We start from the raw sequence: 17,842 nt of genomic DNA, 5'->3' as shown, positions 1-17,842 counted from the left end.
ATGGCCTTTATATAGTTGGGGCAGCCACAGGTTCTGTGGATATGATAAATGAACCCTGCGGCGGGTCGCTGTGGTCCCTTCCGGGCTGGCCTTACGCTGCTGCCTGAGGTGCCCTTTCCTGGGCTATCCGTAGACTGGTGTGGTAACTTGAGTTGGAACCGGCACCAAAACTGTACTGAAGCTCTCCTATAAAACGTGTGCCAGTGGATGTGCCCCTGTGCCACTGGGACTCCCTGCGACCCCACAGCTGCCTGTGCGATCCTGGAAGACTCTACAACATTTGCACCATTTCCTGTTCATACCCATCATCTGACGGCCAGAGTCTAGTGTGGAGACAACCGGTGAGTGTGGCGCCCCGAGACCTCCTTTGGAGCCAGTAAGCATCTATCATGCTGAGCGGAGCCAATGCTGGTCAAGCTCCGGCAGCCCTGAGCAGACCCCTGTCGTCCCCGCATTGCCTTGCGGCAGAGCTCCCGGGCACGGCTGCAGGGAGGTGTTGCTCCGGACTCGCCTCCCTCTGGTACCCTACGGGCATCACGGCATTGCTGAGCCGCCCTGACAGGCTGCGCAGCCCCTTAATTGGTGCCTGTCTCGACGGCAGGCTTTTGTCTCCTCTGGGGTGGACGCAGTGTTCGCAAGCTGCATGACGCACTCGCCCCTACTGCTACTTGAGGATGCGGGGCAGTTATAATATCCTGGGGCACTCGCATCGACATCTATGCTGTGCCGTGCAGATGCCCTTACAAGGTTGGATCCTGCATTCACATCCGGTCTATTTCACGCCAAGACCTGGGTGCTCTGCTGGGGTGCTTATGCCTTTGGTTCTCTAATACATAATACACACATGGACGGCTGCCTTGGGGATCTCTAGGTCTCTCCTTGGACCCCTTCATTGCTCGATTGGGCCCGGAGTATCCTGACACAACGTTGACCAGGTCTTCTCACTAGCTTCATTGAGTAGGAGTATATGGCGCTTGCCCTGAGCGTGGGACAAGCTACATAGCTCTTTCAACCAATCATCAGCAGACAAAAAACTTAAGATGTGGATAGGGTGACCTCGCACTGGTGGATAACTGCGATATCGCCCCTCCAGACTCAGACATCTTTCCAACTATCCCTAGATTTCATTACCACTCCTACTTACGCTGCGCTTCTCGCCCCGACCTCACGGAAGGGCAATATGACAGAGGGATCTGGTGGCACGAAAAAAGGGCCTACGGACTCTTACACCAACAACCGCGCCAAATCCTCGAGAGTCGCTGACCCTGACGGCTGACGACGACCAAGCCTCGACTTCAGGTGTGTCTAGAGACGACCATTTGTTGGCAGCAATGCAAAACGGATTAATGGTGGTTAACATGAAACTGAATTACATCGTATCCACAATTGGCTCTCTGAAATCTAAATTGGAAAAGAAAGGTGCCCGCATAACTGAGGCTGAGACAAGGATTGGTAATGCAGAGGATAAGGTCGATAAACATGATCGTGATATAGAACAGCTGCAGCAAGAGGTCAATAAGATCTGCAACAAATGCGAGGACTTGGAGTCACGCTCCAAGCGCAATAACATGCATATAATTGGAATCCCAGAGACGGCCTTCAAGGGCCCAATGGAACCTTTCATTGAAAACCTGTTCAAAACAATGTTTGAGCCCTCAAGGTTCTCCCTGCACTTCCTTGTGGAGAGGGCACATCGTGTTTTGGCTTCTGTCCCCAAGCCGAGGGCCTGTCATCGCACCACACTGGCTAGGCTACTTAACTATCGAGATGGAGATCTCATATTGCGCCTGGCTAGGGAAAAGGGTGTGCTTAGGTACAAGGCCTCTGACATCCACATGTACCCGGACTTCTCTGCCAACGTACAAGCTCAACGGAAGTCGTACGATCCTGTTAGCTAGATATCAGACAAGTCCCTTATGCACTGTTGTATCTGGCCAAGTTGCGCACTTAGCATGGTCTGCTTGCACATTTCTTCAAGAACCCAACCTACGCTGTGATCTAAATAGAAGCCTCTATCTCTATTCCACTCCCAAGGCATGACCACAATTATGGCCGCAGCCCTCACCCGCACAATGATCCTGATATTATGGATAATGACTGACCAACAAGGAAACAAAATAGTTTTCTCCTTACAGAATGCCGAACATGGATATACATTTTTTGTGCACTTGGGGTCGGCTGCGAATACCGCAACCAGCTGAGCGATAGCAGTACTGCTCACAGCGCACCCTATGGAATATCTGGATCTCCGCCAAAAGAATTGCTGTCCCAACCTGTGGGAGTGGAGGGAAGGAGGGAAGAGAGGCTGGGATAGGGAGGTGGTACCCCGTGGATACTACAGAGGATCCAGGGGCCCGTGAAATTCTGGCGCCAGAAATGTGCATGGAGAGCAAGCCTGCCCCCCACCGGAGATGCTGGAAAAAGCCCTTACTCCGCCCCCCGTTTGTTACTTGCGCAGGTACTGAGACGGCGAGCAGTCCGGCTGCCTGGATCTATGTTCCTGGAAGGCACGAAACCCTCCGTACGTACGACACCTCTCGGAGCGCTGCTGAGATTGGGTGTAAGATTTGGGCGTGGTCTTTGTAAGGATGGATAAAGACTTGGCTGTTTGTGAGCTATTTTTCTTCTTGTCCAGCTCTTCGTCCGTGGAGGAGTGGAACAGGTCCCCCACCTTGAACGGTAGATCTAATATGCGTTCCTGGCCTACCGGGTTGAAATTTGTTGCCCGGAGCCAGGCTGTCCTCTAGGGATGTAACGGTATAACGGTATACCGTTAAAGATACCGTGAACCACTTAATTGAACAATAATAACCGTCACATTGTTTATACCGTTCATACCGTAAAGTGTGCTTTTCAATCTGATTTGGAAAGGCTGCAGTAAGCAAGTGCTGCGCAGTCTTGGTCTTGCACTGTTGGATGTGCCGTCTGCCAAGTAGTTTCAGTTGGAGCAGTTTTTAATGCCATTCCATAAACCACACGTGCCTGACACAAAATCAATATGTTAGCAATAGGAAGAATAGATTCAGTGCCAAGAAGGAAAAGGGTCTACTTTGGGTTGGCGGCTTTGGGGTTTATAGATTTATAATGGATTATGTTCTCTAAACATATGGCAATGGGGTATTTCTCAGGTTCTATCATTGAATTTACATATAATAAGTCACACTGCAAAATTCACTCATCTCTGTAGGTATTCCCTGCTGCCATACCAAAGGGTAACACGTCCGTGATTACTGAACACCCTTTGGCCCGCAAGTAAAATAAAGGCTGTAACGTAAAGAGAGTGCCCGCGCGAGGGCGTGTGCGTGCGTGTGTGTGTGTGTGTGTGTGTATGTATGTATGTATGTATGTATGTATGTATGTATGTATGTATGTATGTGTGTGTGTGTTCATCTTCACCAGTAGCCAGTGGGAGAGCATAAAGCCTAAATGACCACTTAAGAAAAGCTATTCAGTTTGCTTTGCCAGTTGCAGCAGGGCTCCCCCCCTCTCCTCCTCTCCACACGTGTGTTTGGTGGAAGCAAGGCATTTCAGTGGAAAGTGTGTTGAAAAGCCCAATTTGGGCCCCTGGGTGCCTGGTTTTGTTTGTGGTGATAAATCTGTCAATGTATGACCTTTTAGAAAATATTTGTTAATATTAGTTAACTCCACCTGCTATACCGCGATAACCATGATATATCGTCATTTAGCAAGAAGGTGATCGTACCGTCATAAAACTAATACCGTGACACCCCTACTGTCCTCATGTCCGTGGCAATGCAGATGGCATGACCAGAGGTGTCAATATGGGCCATTGTGGAGTCCATGAGATCATGCGCCACTAGCTTAGCCTCAGCTTGCCCTGCCTTAAAGCGTGATTGGCTCTGGGTGGGGAGTTCCGGGAGGAAGTCCACAATTTCCCGTCATAATCTTTGGTTGGCGGCAGCCAGCATGGCATCTGCATTGGCCTGACGAAGATGCAAGGATGCATTGGAATAGAGTTTCTTGCCGTACCGGGGAGGAGCGGGACGTGACGACTGATGACCGAGTACCTAAATGACAAAAAGACAAAAAAGAAGACAAAGAGAAGAAGTATCCATGTGTGGAATTACATGGCCAAAGCCAAACCCAGGAGTGCTGGTGAATTCGGTCCGTTCCCGTCGATGTGGAAAAGGGGACTAAGGTGTGGGGCCAGAGGGCTGAGTCAGGGCAGCGCATGCTCCCTTGGGCCACACCCCCGTGTGCCTCTAAATTTAAAGGGGAGGGAGGGTTTTTCTGGTGAGAAAGGTTCTGTCTCCCGTCCCTTGGAAGGGACGCCCGATACAGTATGAAGGAAAGGGGCCTATGAACTAAGAGTACCTTAGTCACTACGGTGAGTAACTTATAGCTGTAATTACTGTATTATTAAAACCCAACCGACCAGCCCATGAGATGGCCTCATACAGACCGCTATCTCTAATCAATGCCTACGCGAACATTTTTGTTAAATTACTGTCCACCCGTCTCCTACCTTACATGTTAACACTGGTCCACCCAGACCAATCGGGGTTTACCCCTGCCTGCTTCACAGCGTTTAACCTTTGCAGGCTATTCTGCATTATCTCCCAAATTAGTCCACAAGTGTAGGCTGTGGCTGCCTCGCTCGACGCCGGAAAGACTTTTGATTCAGACTCATGGCATTTTCTTTTTGCAGTGCTTCAGCGGATACGGTTTGAGCATCTTTGTTCGGTTTATTCATTTGCTGTATGATGGCCCAGCTGCCAGTCTGTATCAGTGGCACGCTCTCGTGTGCCTTCACTATGGGCCATGGGACAAGGTAGGGCTGCCCTTTATGCCCTTTACTCTTCGCGCTGATGATCGAACCTCTTGCCAGTATGATACGACTCGAGCACAGTCATAAAGGTTTACATATAGCGGTCCCAACACAAATCTCTTTATGCCGACGATACGTTGTTATACATTCGAAATCAGCTGAAAACCTGGCCCCACTGTTGGAGGAGATCCACAGGTTCTCTAAATATTCAGGGTATCGTACCAATGAATCCAAATCTAAGCTATTCCTGCTGACCAACGCCACTTGTGTCCTGACTGATCTGCTGGGGTTCAGATAGGTTTAAATATCTGGGCATATTGGTTTCTCGCTCACATCGCTCTCTGCTGGCAGATAACCATGAAGCATACTTGCCGACTCTGGCGGAGAAGATGGGTATGTGGGCTAGATTCCCCGTTTCACTATATGGTAGACTTTCAATATTGAGAATGATTTTGGTCCCTAAACTACTTTACTCTTTGAATAACATTCCTGTCTGGCCTGGACGTGTGTTCTTTGATAAACTACGCTCTTTGGCAGTTGGCCAGGTGTGGGGCTCTGGTGTCCCGCGGTTGAAGTGGAAGGGACTCTCCAAGCCACTGACTTTGAACTATACTATGTTGCCTCGAAGGCACAGTTCGCCGGCTATTGGTATTCATCTCAGGATTGTCCAATCCATATGGCCTTAGAAAAATATAGTGCCTCACCCTTCAACATAAGAGCCATTGTCTTTCCTGAACAACATGTCCACAGATCGCCCAGTTCTGCCGATTGGTTGCGGATGCCTTACACAATATAACTGATATCCCCCCAAATACTTGTTCTGGGACATTGGAAAGGTATCCATTAAGATATGCCAGCTTTTCGATCTGGGATGTCTGCTAGCCAAAAAAATGCATCTTGAACTATTGGAAATCCCAAATTGCTCCTCCATGTTGATGTATGGCTCAAGGAACTGAATTACGCCAATGAAAGGGAGGAGGGCTAAATTTTGATGGTGACACCCATCTGTAGACCCAAGGACATATGGTAGCCGTTCCGGGAGTACTTTCGGAGTGCGTCTTTGCCTCAGTGAATGCATCATAAGATGATGTCTAATACTTTGTGAAGGCTCTGTACAGCTTGCTTGGTTGATTACAATTGATCTCAAACTGGATTGTAACAAACTTGCATATGTATGTGTTTTTGAGGTTGTATGTCTTCACTGTATTAAATAGTTTTTTTTTAAAAAAAGAAAGGGTGGCAAAGCATCTTGGTTGGGAAGCACATTGATGCTGTTTAATAAAGTGGAAAGTGTTTGTGCCAACAATAAGAGAATCTTTTCTGTTTGAAATAACAGAACTTTACTTTAACATTGAACGAGCCAAGAACCAAACAGACTGTATTGCAAACCTCGAGTTCCTTGTTTCTTTTGGTTGAACATTGGAACTGAATTTACCTTGAGACCTGGGTAAGGGGCATTCATCCACGTTATCGAGGAAGACTGTGAATACAAGTGTTGGTGTTATTGTGAATTGTCATATATGTCTTTATGTATTTTTATTTTTAAGTGTGAGGGCCAGATATCTTGTGTTAGTGTTTTCCTAACACAAGAAATCTTCCAAAAGTTGTCTGCTTCACATTTCGGACTCCTCGCAGCTACCTCACCAGAAATGTCGTCATTGTTCCACCTTCAAGCCTGGAACTTCAGTTGCTGCCAGCTTGTGCCACAAGTCGCCTTCTCCCTGAATTTCAGCATCAAGGCATCCTGTCCTGGAGCAGCTTCTGTGACCGCGGCTGGAAGGGCGTTTGTTGTCTGTGTGCGGAGACCGTCGCTGGAACTCCCCTTTCTCCAACCCGTGACGTATCCGAGGAGATTTGCATCAGTGTTTCTTTCATTTCTTCATTGACGGAGCGTGCATCCTGCACCTGCACCCAACCAGAAAAATACTCTAATCCGCAACTCCTGGGCAGACAATACACAAATTAATTTGGGAAAATCTGCGTCGGGGGGGGAGGGGGGTGTAAGGTAAAGCAGTGTATTCCCCCACCCACACCCCATCCTACATACATCGGGAATATATCCCTTTGTCTCCCACATTCCATTCCACCTTACCTTTTCATTGTGGAACCTGGGTAGAGATACCTGAAATATTATAACATTTGCTTATCTTTAGAAAAATGATTGAGGAACATTTTGAACTATCACCAACACAAGTAAATTAGAGACTCCTTTCTGGGGAGAAACATTGTGGCTCCTATGACTTTTGGGCCCAAGACTCCATTCTTCTTGGGGTAGGCCTGGTTAAGAACCAATATACACTGGCCCTGGATCAGTGATATTAGATTTTGTAGTTTACATAGGTTCTCAAAAAGACGATATGTAGCTGTGACCGCTCATCTTGATGCATAGGCCCCACAAGAGCTTCTAATCCAGAGCTCACTACCCACAAACCTCCTGTCTCGCAAACACGCCTTGAAAAAGACCCATGTCGGGTCAAAACATGTGTCGGCTTAAGTGTGTAATAAAATCACCATAATATCAATTGACAAGACTCTTGAACAAGTCTTTTTGGGAACCTATGTAAACTACAAAATCTAATAGCATCACTGACCCAGCGCCTGTGTGAATTGGTTCTTAACCAAGCCTACCCTAACCTTTCCAAGACAGAAGGGCACCATCTCCTAAGAACCCCTCACTGGCAGAGGGGGTCTATTATAGTTACCCGTGAACAGTGCAATATCTACATATTCTAGTGCTCTACTAAACCACATTCTTCTTAGGGTTTGGACTGCTTAAGTGAGGTCATTGACTAGTGACCAGATTCCGTCATTTATTACATCTAATCTACTTACCTGCTTTGCTGAATAAGTCATTTCATGTATATATTTGTATCATAGAGTATTTTGCGATAATACTACCGGCTAGATTCATTTTTCAGCGTGTTGAGAAGGCCTATAATAAATAACTGTGTTTTATACTTGCTGTCTAAATTGAATTATTGTGTGCCATACTGTGTGGACTCACTCGGGGGCCCTGATCCCACTCAAACTATCCTAAGAATAAGCCTGGATTGCTCATCCACGTACCTCGATTGGGTTTTGGTTAACCTACCAGAGTTCCCTGTTGACTGTAACAAGGATGGCCTCCTAAAATCTGTACACTAGACGAGATTCTAGAAATTCATTTTAACAAGAACCAAAGGTTTAGTTTAAACGCATTTTATTGATACTACAAATTACAACAATACAATTACACCGATCTACAACAAGATTATCAATGTATCTAAAGGTTTTAGTTCATCTATCACATATTGTTAGTTTACAGGCACAGCATTAAGGGGTTTGCACCCCTTTAACAAGATGAACCTGAAAATGCTTCTAGATGACTCTGGGGGGCACCATCTGGGCTGTTGCTTATTGCACCAAATGAGGTTGCTTCAACAACTCTTCCATTCTCATGAAAGGCCCTTTCATCCATGATTTGTCCTTCAGCCATTTAGCTAGTATACATGCCAGCCCTATTAACTTCAAGGTCTTGTTTGAGTTTTGGCAGGCAGCCCAACAAGCGCACTTTCGGATAGAGCTCTGGAGATCATGTTTGGTCATTTCCTTACTTTTCCCACCATACTTTCTCCCAGAACAATTTTATAGGGGACGGCAGTCCCAGGATACGTTTTTAAAAAATCTACCCATGGCACATGACAACGTGGACACTCCACATTCCTCTGGGGGTTGTGCATAGCTAGCTGTACAGTGGTGCAGTAATACTGATGCAAGTATTTAAATTGCAACAAGTTATGTCTACCTCATTAATATAGATCTGATGTTTCAATACACCATCACATTCACTATTTTAAAGTTGCCTGCCCAGCGCGCCATCCCACCTCCGTCTTGTTGCCCCCGGGCGTGCAAATTTGTAGATTGACAATATGGCATACCTGCTGTCTGAGTCCACCCAATTGATCATCGAGCTATCTGGTGGCAATATTGGATAGCTTTTGACCATCTTTTTCAGGGATACCTGCACACTCATGTACCACATGACACCTGTGCCTCCTGGGACACCCAACTCCAAAAGCTGTTAAAACATAAAAAGATTGCCATCCGGGAAGATGCCCTCTAATCACACCAGACCTGCCGTTGCAAATTCCCTAAACATTTTGTATTGAGTGTAATTGGTATGTCCTATATTTTATCTAAGAAAGCTTGGAGAGCAAACCGCTTCCAATGACTATAAACTTGTGTTGCTTCCGGCATGCCCAGACCACAGTGTCAACAGTATCCCTAGAGCGACAGAGTTCCTCAATAATATCCTGGGGTGGCATAGCGCCTTCTCTAGCTTAACATGTGGTATTTTGGGTTTGTTGTGTACCGGTACCGTGCATATGACATTTCAGCCACTAAGTAATCTAAAACAAGGTCAGGGACCCACAATCCGACCCTATCTAGCGGCTGCATGAGGCTCACTCTGGGTTGCTTCCTGCCCCAGATTAATGTCCTACATAGTTGCCTAAGCTTTCTGAAAAAGGATGAAGGCAACCTGACTGGTACATTTATAAATAATTTCTGCATTACCATACAAATTGAGAATCTTCCATAGGGTTAACGGGGGAAGGGTGGCTCACTTTTTGAATTTGAGCTCTGTTTGACGCCATATAGCTGCATGATTCCATCCCCCCCCACCCACCTAAGGCATCACAGCTGCAAGCCAGATGTATGCCCAAGTAGCATACTCTGTCGTCGCCCCATTTTGTGACGCCTGTGTCAGGTCGGCAGTTTGTTAAAGGGTACACTTTGAACTTCGACACTGTGAATTCATGGCGCAATTCACCCATTTTAGCCTGCTCCTTATTGTGGTTTGACTTTGGCATGTTGCTTGCTGTCACAGTGTACTCTATCTTGCGGGTGTAGGTACACCGCGCCCAGCCTGCTAGCTTACAGCCACATGTGCAGGTCACGTTACTGTCCCCAATAGGCTTCGTGACAGCACCTCGCAGCTTCTATTGTCTCTTCACTCCATGCCGCCCAGTTCCATGTTGGCCTGCAGATGATACCTTTTTTTCTCCCCTGATGGCACAGTAGTGCTCAGCATGTGCCACAGCATGCCCACCACAGGTCCAGGGCGTGTAACCAGTCTTCCCGACACCCCTCCACACCCAGGCTCGGCCCCTTCAGCTACAGTTCCTTCAGGCCCTGCATGGCTCCTAACGTGGTTTCTGCTTCTGCCGATCGTCCCTCTGGGCTCCCGTCCTGGCGCCGCTGCACCACCACTAGTGTTGAGGAGCCACAATGTAAAGCAATCTGCTATAATCTCGATCAGCGGTGGACCAAGCGTAGCGGGAGGTGCAGGCAGCAAGTAGGCTCCTCTGCACGCAGCTTATCCACAAGCTGGATTATCGAGCATCCCTGTGCTTTACGGCATCCAGCCACAGCCTTTGGACTTTGCTGGTTGCCTTTAGCCAAAAGGATCATGCAGATATATTTCGGTCAGGAGCGGAGCTTCAAACTTAAGTGGCCATGTTGGATGTGGTTCACTAGCACCCCAAGCTCCTTTTTCCCCTCCGCTGAGAGGAGTACAAAATTATGACAATTGAAGAGAGTTTGGAGTGGTGTGCATTAGAGAGAAGGTTGGAAACACTCATAATTGCAATCTCTGTGGAGTGTTTACTACGGAAACCTGATTGAAGTGGTTCCCTGAGGCCATTACCCTCAAAGTATTTAGTGATCTAGTTGATGACCTCCCATTCAAGGTCCTTTGAAAGATGGAGGTAGGAGAGAAACTGGACAATTGTTTGCTGGGACTGTTGGGTCAGCAGAAGGTTTCTTCAAGAGTTGCAGGTTTCAAGGAGGCATGGTAAAGTCGAGAGAGAGGTTAAAGAGCTCGGAGAGATGAGGGAAGGTCACTGGGATGAAGTGTTTGATTGATTGTTTGAAGGGCAAACGGGTTGATAGGCGCACAAGTTGGATTGACGCTGGGGTGCATGGGTGCTAATTCGGTAGGATAGGTTGGGGGAAAGTAAAGCAGAGTAGAAGGGGGTCGGCAGGAGAGATGGAAGCCAGAATGAGTGCCACATATTCTTGAGATTTTAGAGGAAGAGCAGTTAACAAAAACATTATCAGAGAGGGACGAGTCAATGGATATTGCCTTGGGAGGTGTGAGCAAAGCTTGTAGGGTAGATCAGTTAGCAGGGTTAAATGCATAGGTACAGTGTAGAGGAGAGGCCAGCAAAGGAATTTTTCTAGGCTAGGAGCAGGGTGGGTGGGGTCCAGGATTTATGCCCTCGTCGTTGGTCATGGCACATGTTTGTTTTGGGGGTCTTGATCTGAGGCAATCCAGATACAGGGTCAGGAAGGTGTGAATTACTTTGGCCAATAAGACTCATAACTGCATAGTGAAAGTCAGAAAATGCTTGTTAAATGGAAAAGGCATGAATAGGGGAGAGAGATCATCAAGGTAATGAGCATGAGAGTCCTGCTTGAATTTTCTCTTGGTCATGGAAGAGGGGAGAGGAGCATCGGAGGGTAGAGTCCTAAGATGTTAAAGTGAACAATGGATCAATCAAAGGGAGAGGTGTCTGTGGAAAGGTCAGAGGCAGGATGAAAATGGTCCAGATGAAGAGAGATAAGGAGTTCAAGATAGGTGGCTGCAGAGGACTTTTAAATGGTTGGTGTCCCCCAGCATGACAATGTGGATGTCACTAGAACTTGAATCAAGGAGAAGGTTCAGATCTGGGAAGAAGGAATTGAGGGCTAGAGGCGCGATAGAGTGCCATAACAGTGAGAGAAGTAAGAGGGCCCAGTTGAATAGTGCATAATAGTGGCAAAGTAGGAGGAGATAACTGAATGGGCAGGGAGGTAATTGGAAGGCCTTTTTAATAAGAAACCCACTCCACCACCCTTCCCAACAGAGTGGGAGAAGGTAGCAGAGTGAGTGTGGAGAGCTGCTTGTGCAGTAGTTATGAGAGCAGATTCCGGTTTCTGTGACCGCAAGAAGTGAAAGTTTAAGGTGATAAGAATGGAAGAGGGATTATGTATTCCAGGGGCCAAGTGCAAGATGGATAGGGGGTAGGGGAGCAGAGCATGTGGTGCACGGTAGTCTAGGGGAATAGATAGGTTTGGTCCTAGGAGAAGGGGACCACTGAGTTTGAACAATGGTGGGTGCAAGGGGAGAGGAGGGTGATGGGGAGAGAAATGTAGAAGTTAGACCAAATTATGGCTCAAGGCTGTCAGAGATGGGGAGGAAAAGGGAGCAAAGTGAAGGTGCATAGTGGAGGTTAGGAGAATTGGGTGAATAAAGACTGCCCAAGAGGAGAGGGGTAGGTGAGTGATGGGGGAAGGATAAAAGTCTGACTGGAAAAGAGCTGTTTTAAGTTATAAAATGGGGGTTTAGTGAAGCAAAAACAATAACTGGCCCAAAAACAGCAAGTCGCTTAGTTCCTCAATTTAAAAACGACTCTGAAAGTGTATGGAGTGTTTCTGGGTCGAAGGATCCCTATTCAGGAGTTGGGTAAAGGGCGAGCATGCGGACGTCTTTGCAGCAGGTGCACTGGCTCGGATCTACGATTATTGCTACGGCCAAAAATGCCGACTTTTTTTTAAAACCCCTTTACACCACATATGTATGCGGGGGGAGACCTCTGCAGCACCCTGCCATATTATTATATTCTATACCCCCCCCCAACACATATATAAGTGGTGTAAGGTGGGGTCCAAAAACAATAGTCGGCATTTTAGGCCGTCGTAATTGTGAAGGTGACATTTTGGTACGATTCCTACGGATCTATGTGATTATTGCAGGGCCAACAGGCCGTTGGCCTTTTTTTCATTTGACCCTTAGCTGTAAACGCCCAGGAGAAACTCCATAACAAGGGTGGCAGCCTATCGGAGTTCTGTGTGCCAACCAAGGTTCTCAAGATGGCTTTCAGGCTTGCTGGCTGTGCAGAGGCAGTCATTAGTGTTGGATGCCCTGTGAGCTTTGTTTAATCTGTCATGTAGGGGACAAGATAAAAAAAAACAAGTCTGTCCAGAAATCTACGCTGATTGTCTCTGCTGCTGGGACTTGGACTGTTCCTCTTGCTGCTGCCCTCCGCTACATTTTTCTACTTGTTCTTCTGACTTGCATCCTCAGAGTTGTTGGCGGTCTTGGCTTCTCCTTCTCTATGGGAGTCCAGCAGAAAGCTCAAGGTCCTACTCTTTCTTCTGGAAACTGCGACAAGATGGCACTGCTATGTGCTGAATTCAGTTCAGTTAAATTTGGAATTAGAGGTTTTAATAATTCATATATACACTGTGGGTAAATAATAAGCAGCGCTCAGATGCCTGAGGGTTCATAGCGCTATATAAATGCAAATTATTATTATTACAACTGCTTTTACATGCAGGTGAAAATAAACAATCTGAGTAGCACATTGACTTGAAGGAGAATTGGGGTAGCATGGACAGATCATAGACTAGTCCTTTTGCGAATATTTACCAGTCGGTACCTGACTTTGTTTGATAAACAAGTAGGAACACTACAGGCCAACCACCAGATGGCAGACTATGCATAGCATGCAACTCTAAATCTGATACAAATTACAAAAAAGATTATTAATGGTAAGTAGCGTTTTTCATCCTCCAGAAAGCACATTATAGAAGTAACGTGGTCTTTTTTTTTTTTTTTTTCTTCGTCTTAGCAGGATCACGTTCAGTCTTCCAATAGACCTGCTTTCCCCATGTCCTATCCAGGCTTTAATACAGCATTTCACATTTGCCTCCCTCAATTTGTTTGGTTCAGTAATACAGATATATTCCAATGTCGTATATTGGCCCAGGGCAGTATGGCAACATTGAGTCGCAGTTGGGGGCAGGTGGTGCAAAGAAGCAAGGACAGACCAGTACATTTTAATGAAAGGCAAGTCCACCCAGACGACCTAATTTCAACCCCAATTTAAATAGAAAAACAGAAGCAACCCCACCCACCGCCCCAATCACCAGAGGTACCTGTTCTCAGACGCAGATGGAATCTGTATTCCTTATTTTGATTTAACTGCTTTTCACTTTTAAAATTCCAGATCTATTTTTCTTTTTCTTTTCACTGGAATTATACCTCCGAGTATGGTGTTGTGTTGCTTTGGGTGTGAACGTCTGTATTGTAGCTATGTTTGCCTTGTAGTTCTTTATAATTTAAAGAATGGTTTTGATCATTGATAGATAATTATGTATTTAATTATTTTGCTTACTTCTAGCAATTGTACATGGAGTCTCGACACTGTTTAGCAGCTGCTAACGTGATTTTACGTCAGACTGACCATATAGTACCAGGGGAGTCTGCAGACGAAAGTAAGTATTTTTACCTAATTGAACAAAAAACAAAGCAGCGCAAAACTGCATTAAAATGATTAACCCGCTGTATAGATGTTGCCTTGAGAAAATGTTTTTCGTATTAATGCTTGTACTCCTAGTCCATGCGCTAAGTCATTCCATTCTGCATGTTGAACACCCTCTGTGCCTTTGGGAGGACAAGAGTGCATTGCTTCACCGTCATTACTCACTTATAAGGATAGCTCACAGGAGCTCCGCTGTCTATTGTTAAATGCCAGATCAGCCATAAAAAAAGCATCTTTGATCCTTGATGTGATTTCAGAGCTGAACTTGGATCTACTATTCCTTACAGAATCCTGGGTCCAAGGTGACATTCCTGTAATGTTGTTCGATCTGACGCGAGAGATTTATAGATGTCTATCTAAATCTAGACCATTAAAAACATGGTGGCGGCCTAGTGGTCCTATTCAGAGATGCCCTGGCTCTTTCTACACTAAGCAGCCCAGAGTTCCTCCTGCCAACTTAAAGCTGGACCCAACAACCTAATCAGTTTTCTTTTGCTCTACAGACCTCTGGGTCCCAGGCGTAACTTTCTGGACAAGCTTTTTTTTTTTTTTACTTTTATTTTTGTTGGCAGAGGCAAATAGCATACACATACATCAGAGCAGCCAAAAAAGGATTAGATACATGTATAAATGAGTACAGTGGCACATAGGAACAGTGTCTAAACAACAAATTGGAAACGCAACATCACGGTGCATCCTCAGCTGGGGTACTGTGCAAAGATGATTACGAGGAATTATCTACAGTGGGGGGCGCATCTTGGCAATTAAGGTAGCTGGTAAAGGCAGACCATATGTTTTTGGGCCGGGAACGGGCCGGGGGCATACTAAGGTACTCTTCCTCACAGTTCCGAGACCTTGTTAATAAGTTCAACCATTTCTGGAATGTGGGGGGGGTGTAGTGCACTTCCAGTTGTGCAAAACATATTTCTTGGCATTTATACAACTCACATTTAAGAATTTAGCCGCACTTTTAGCACCCTCATCCCGCCACGCTCCAAACAGAACCCCCAATGGGTCAGGATCAATAACGGTGTCACAGATTTCTGACAGTGTTTTCAAGATCTCATCCCAGAATGTGGCCAGCCTCGGGCAATCCCAGAACATATGCAAATGGCCCGCTCCCTCTGCACCGCAGCGGGGATAGGGCCGTGGGTCGGAGCGAACAAACCTGGAGATCCTGCGTGGAGTGTAATACAGCCTGTTCAACAATTTGTATTGAATGGTGCGATAGTTCAGGGAGACTCTATTAGTGTGGGAGCACATCTTTTCCCACAATTGGTCCGTGAGTTCTAACCCCAGTTCGAAGGCCCAGTCGTCGGTTAGGGCAAGGTACCTCAGGGTCTCCCAATGCTGTGCCAGGGCCGTGTCAAATGTGGGTTCCAGCCCAGGGAACCGCCAGGCGGGAAGCCACTTGTAGTATGGGTGTCTCTCAGCACATGTGGCGAATATCCGACCCCAGGCATGCACCGTGGTCTGGACTGGGTCAATGGCCGAGTCTGGCTCGTATCGTCGGTGTAATATTAAGGTCATTATGTTGGTGCCGGATGCCGCGAGGGTCTCCAGCTTGACATGGGGGTGAGAGGGGGGGGCCCAGGGTACCAGCAAGAGGCGAATTGTGCCTGTGCTGCGATCTAGTACCGCAGCATATCGGGGGCAGTGAACCCACCCCTCTCATAGGGAAGTGTCATTGCAGACCATTTTTTCCGCACCGCCCCGGAGTGCGACAGATACTGAGCGTATAGCTTGTGTAAATCTGTAAAGTATTTCCTACCAGGTACATTAGTGAATATGTACAGCAGCTTAGGGAGCAGTATCATCTTTACAAGGGAGTCTCCCCGCCAGTGACAGCGGAAGAGAACGCCAGCGTGCTATCCTGGCTTTCGCTTGTTCTGCCGCGGCCAGGTAGTTGTCTGCTAGGAGTGAGTCTTTGGTCAGGGACACCTGAATTCCCAGGTACTTAATCCCTTCAGGGGACCATCGGAGCGGGTACTCAGTGGCAGGTTGTTCTGTGGAGCTTGTGAGAGGGAAGAGCTCGGATTTGGCATAATTAATAGTGAAACCAGAGTATGTACCTATGCGGGTGATGTCGCGCAGGATTGGGTCAAGATGAACATTGGGGTCTCTGATAAACAACAGCACATCGTCCGCGTAGAGCGAGATAATTTTGGGGGAATCCTGCAGCCGTATCCCCTTACGCGAGTGCCGCTCCCTGACATAGTCCGCCATTGGCTCGATAGCCAGAGCGAATAGGATCGGGGAGAACAGGCATCCCTGGCGAGTGCCTCTGAAGATAGGGAACAAAGCAGACGTTTGGGAGTTGACTCGGACCCTGGCCACCGGGGAGGTGTACAGCAACTTGATATATGCAATCATCCTGGGTCCTATGCCCATGGCCTCCAGGACGAACCACATGTATCTCCAGGACACCATGTCAAAGGCCTTCTGAGCATCCAGAGTGACCGCAACCGCACTCACACCCTGGTCAATTTGTGACATGACATTGAGAAGCCTTCTGATATTATGGGACGTAGACCTCCCGGGCACGAAACCCGACTGGTCATCGTGAACCATATATGACATGACAGGGAGGAAGCGGTTAGCGATCACTTTCGCAAAGATTTTAGTGCCCAAATTCATTAGTGTGTGTTAGGGAGAATTCTCCGTTTAGGCTGAATTTCCTAACCTAGTGAGTCCCCCAGCAGCTTTGCTGGATTTTTGGGGTTTATTTTTTTTCCCTTGCCAAGAGTGAGACTCTTTTACCCTCACTCTTGGACATGATTTGAGTGTGTTCCTTTGACTCTAGATGTGTTTAATGGGCTATGGGGTCTTTTACTCCATAGGGCTTCATGTGTTTTAGTGATGCGTGTTACACAGCACCCTCCGTGCAGTAACACAGGGGTGTCATAGTGACCCCCCAGTATAGTCTCCATACCCTGGGGCTGACCACTGTCTCCCATGGTATGTAAAGTCACCATTGACTTTACTAGTCTTGAATTCTGAACAGAACCAGTACAAACCATCATATTGTGGACGTACTGGCCGGGGCAATTCGATTGTCCCGGGGTCTGTTAGTCAAGGGGGCACGTCTCCGTCCCCCCTGATCGAGTTTTGGCTGGTGGCAGTGGACACTACTTTTTATATTCAACCGCGAATATTTCTCTATGGGATTTTCCCATTGTTCGAGGCTACTATCTTTATTTAATTACGATCGCCTCGAACATACCGCCGGTTTATTTATTTATTTATTAATTCTCCGGTTGGTATTTTTTGCCAAAACTCTGTTCTAAAATGGCGTTTGTGTGCCCTTCTGTGACTCCAACCGAAGTCGAGCCCTTTGTTCCACTTTTTGGCGGGCTTCTCCACAGGAGCCCTCCAAAGTGGTGCCACTCTGTCTGGGGTACTTAGGAGGGGTGGAGGGGGAATTTAGGCACCCTGGACTGAGTTGCCTAGGCAACTCAAGTCGCACTCCGTCCGGATTGGCATGTTTGAGTGACAGCTAGGCTGAGTGAATGGGGGTTTTCTGCATAAAAGCAGGGCTTTGGGGACTGGAACTTGAGAAGTCGCCACAGGACCTAAGAATCCGACGAGGGAGAAGCTGAGCCGACCTGCTACGACGACACCACTGGTGGAGCCCTGCTGAACCGTCTCACCACTTTTCCCAACGACAGAGGAGATCTCCCGCCGGAGAGTCTTCTTCCTTTGACTG

At 47.1% G+C, this 17,842-nt stretch overlaps 1 protein-coding gene across 2 annotated transcripts in view; it reads left to right on the top strand.

Annotated features, from left to right (window-relative positions):
* The window catches only part of KIFBP (kinesin family binding protein), a 640,932-nt gene that overhangs the window by 454,873 nt on the left and 168,217 nt on the right, over nt 1-17,842 (top strand). For both annotated transcript variants that reach the window (XM_069610612.1, XM_069610613.1), the window contains exon 5: nt 13,996-14,089. In XM_069610612.1, the coding sequence (XP_069466713.1) occupies nt 13,996-14,089 (94 nt within the window). The remainder of the gene's footprint in view (nt 1-13,995; nt 14,090-17,842) is intronic.

Source organism: Ambystoma mexicanum, chromosome 8 (genome assembly GCF_040938575.1).
Source record: "Ambystoma mexicanum isolate Mex_15411 chromosome 8, UKY_AmexF1_1, whole genome shotgun sequence".
Classification (NCBI taxonomy): Eukaryota; Metazoa; Chordata; class Amphibia; order Caudata; family Ambystomatidae; genus Ambystoma; species Ambystoma mexicanum.
This window is presented reverse-complemented; position numbering and strand designations above follow the sequence as displayed.